At 31.7% G+C, this 3077-nt stretch overlaps 1 protein-coding gene across 1 annotated transcript in view; it reads left to right on the top strand.

Annotated features, from left to right (window-relative positions):
- The window catches only part of LOC106876629 (receptor-type tyrosine-protein phosphatase kappa), a 16352-nt gene extending 13281 nt beyond the window's left edge, over positions 1-3071 (top strand). The window contains exons 11-13 of the mRNA XM_052973008.1: positions 316-467; positions 1137-1272; positions 2120-3071. Of these exons, the coding sequence (XP_052828968.1) occupies positions 316-467; positions 1137-1272; positions 2120-2197 (366 nt within the window). The 3' untranslated portion in view covers positions 2198-3071. The remainder of the gene's footprint in view (positions 1-315; positions 468-1136; positions 1273-2119) is intronic.
- Positions 3072-3077: the final 6 nt, after the last annotated feature.

Genomic DNA, 3077 nt, shown 5'->3' on the forward strand with positions numbered 1-3077 from the left:
ATATGACAGATTAGCTTGGGAAGTTAAGCAGTTGTGGTCGCTGAAAAAGGTAGCAGTAGTACCAATAATTGTCGGAGCCCTGGTAACAGTGAGCAAAAATCTCGAGAAGTATGTGGAACAAATATGGGCTGCAATAAGGGTGGAGCAGTTGCAGAAAACAGCACTGCTTGGAACTGCTCGAAAACTCCGGAAGGTACTAGAAAAATTAGAGGTGTTACCTCAGTTTACTGGTAGTGAATAGCTGACACTGAAAACCCAAAGAGTTTCTTTCAATTTTTATTCCCATTTTATTCACAATATTTTTTCATATTGCAGTCGAGGATCGAAGAATTTGAGATCAATCATTTCCAGGTTACCATATGGGCGGACGGAAATTATCCATCATGCGCAGAGATTTTACAACTAAGTGATATTCTCAGCGCTCATCAAAATGAGCAGTTCAATAAAAAAATTGCTGTGTATTGTAGGTAAGCGAAAATATTGATAAATTCACAAATTCACCCTACGATAGTCACTGACATTCAAGAATATTCATAGTTTCATTTCGATAGCTGGAATATAGAATAGTGTTAAACAAAGAAAATAACACTGAATTGACTGTAATATTTGTTATTACAAAGGTATATCTGTCAACTTCGTGATGTGAGAACCTCGCGATGGCTTCGCTGTCGTGACAACAAGTAAAACTAGGATTAACAGAAAAGGAGAGATTTGTAGATGCAAAAATTATGAGTGACATATATAAAAATGGTAGATCACGAAGTATTCAAGTTGAAATCTATATAAAGTATACAACACAACAAATACACAAAGTATACAAGGTGACAGATATACACATTATGCAAAATGGCAGATATAGAAATATACATGTCAAGTAGTAGACATAAAATAAAGTGATATATAGAAAGGTGACGGATATACCTAAGTATACGAACATCGTCTACTTCGTTATTTATCAGTTTGTCCATATAAGTAAACAATGATTTTTAACGGAACTTCTACACACAATTGTAGAGATATATCTTGTCTCTGTACATAACTGGAAATTTTGTCAGAATCATAATTTTACAATGTTAGAATCTATTATTCACATGTTTTTTAACGGTATACTTTTCTCATCCTTCTTTCATGTAAAGTAAAAATTTCCATAAAAGTGGTTTGCTGTGCATCATTCACATTTTAAAAGATGCAATAACCAGTCAATCAGTAATCAACATAGTTCGATTGGTTCGACTGATCAAGAAAATAGAACCAAATATAATACCTGACTGTGTAAGTATAGCAACATTTTTTCTCACTTTGTTTTATGTGCTTCAACCAAGTCTTTGCAAAATATCAGAGAGAAAAATCTGTCGTTAAAATTTTTATTTGAACACTTTTCTGAAAACTTTTTCAAGTTTGGAGATCATTTATACATTAATGACTATTGGAATAAGTTCTTTCATTATCTTACACTGAAATATACAGACAGTGAGTCGTACATATGTGGATGAATTTGATTAGCAGACTATATAGTATTGAAAGAACTGAAACATTTCCCTTGCTACCCTAGACATTTTTACACGTATTATTTTGACATTGTAAATCTGGAGATCTTGCGAGTTTAAATTTCATTGTTAATGATAGGTAAATATTTCTCTCAATTTAGATAAACATATTCAACAGTACAGCAGAAGGCGACCACATCAATGAACTTTATACTTACTAATTAATAAGTAACCAGTGGTTGATCACTGAGTTAGGAAATTTTATATGTTACTGTACAAAATCTGTAAATCACCATTATTTTAATCTCGATATTATGAGTGGAAATGAGTAGGACTTTTTAACCATTTATATCCGGGATCACTAAAATACAGTTCACAATCACTTTGTTTAGGACAATATTATCTAATTAGACACACATCTCTAACATGCTCCATATTTTAGAAGATAATATATCTTCATATAAGAAATATATCTGTGTAAATTAGTGCCAAGTGACTATTTCGAAAGTGGTTTTTATTAGACGTGGAAGGAATTTATAATGCAAAGTAAAGGATACAGTAAAATGAAATAATTGTGTATTAAGTAATTTTAATTGATTTGATTGTGTAACTCATATTTATTTCTTTGACAGGAATCCTACGCCTTTATTTGGGAAGTTGCTGCATATTTACAGAACGAATCGTCTCTATACGCCAATTTTGTACAGTGATGCGTAGGAGTGAATTTTTTTGGAGACCCCCCCCCCCCATTATTCAAAACAATTACTTCTTTGTTGGATAAAGAAAACAAAAGCCTCGCGAGAATTTTTATAGTATCTACCAAAGGAAATGGAAAACCATTTCAAGAAGATAAGAATTCGTCTCTCAAAATTAATTTACATGCTACGGGGAAGGCTTCATCTTTGTTTACACATATAAGCCAACTATGAGCATAATTCGGTAATAATACCTTATGCTAATTACAGTAGCCAAAAGTAATTCGGAACACTTTTTTTTTCATGAAATGTCAATGTAAATTCATCAGGAAGCCTCAGAAAGAATGCGCTGAATTTATGGTTTTCAATAAACGAAAATATGTCTCTCCTTGCCTACAAATAAATGGTTGAGGTTTTTCTCTCTTATACAAGTCAATTAACTTTGAAATATAAATATTGATATCTTGGAATTATTACAACTTTTCTTTGAGACTTGGCCACAATTGGCGATAAATTCTCTTTTGTTGTCTCCAACTGAGAAGATTATCAACTAATTTTTATTTTTCTGTTGTGTGTATACAGCATTCAGTATATCACCGGTTAACATAGTTATCCAAATCTATGTCATTTAATCTTTTGAGTCATTGCCCTTATTCACATTTTTCTTAATTATATATCTTACAATATTTTATCTGCTGATTTATTACAATCAGTTTCCTTTGCCCCTTTCTCCATTTTCAATATTTTGTTCTTTCACTTTTTTTATCCTTTCTTATATTTAATCAACACACTTGATAACCTACATTTTAATATGATATAACGTTTGACATTCCTACAATTACAAGAGGTAACCTTCAGCTAATTCGAAACAGCGATCAAAGTTTTAATAGAAAAC

Source organism: Octopus bimaculoides, chromosome 14, assembly GCF_001194135.2.
Source record: "Octopus bimaculoides isolate UCB-OBI-ISO-001 chromosome 14, ASM119413v2, whole genome shotgun sequence".
Lineage (NCBI taxonomy): Eukaryota > Metazoa > Mollusca > Cephalopoda > Octopoda > Octopodidae > Octopus > Octopus bimaculoides.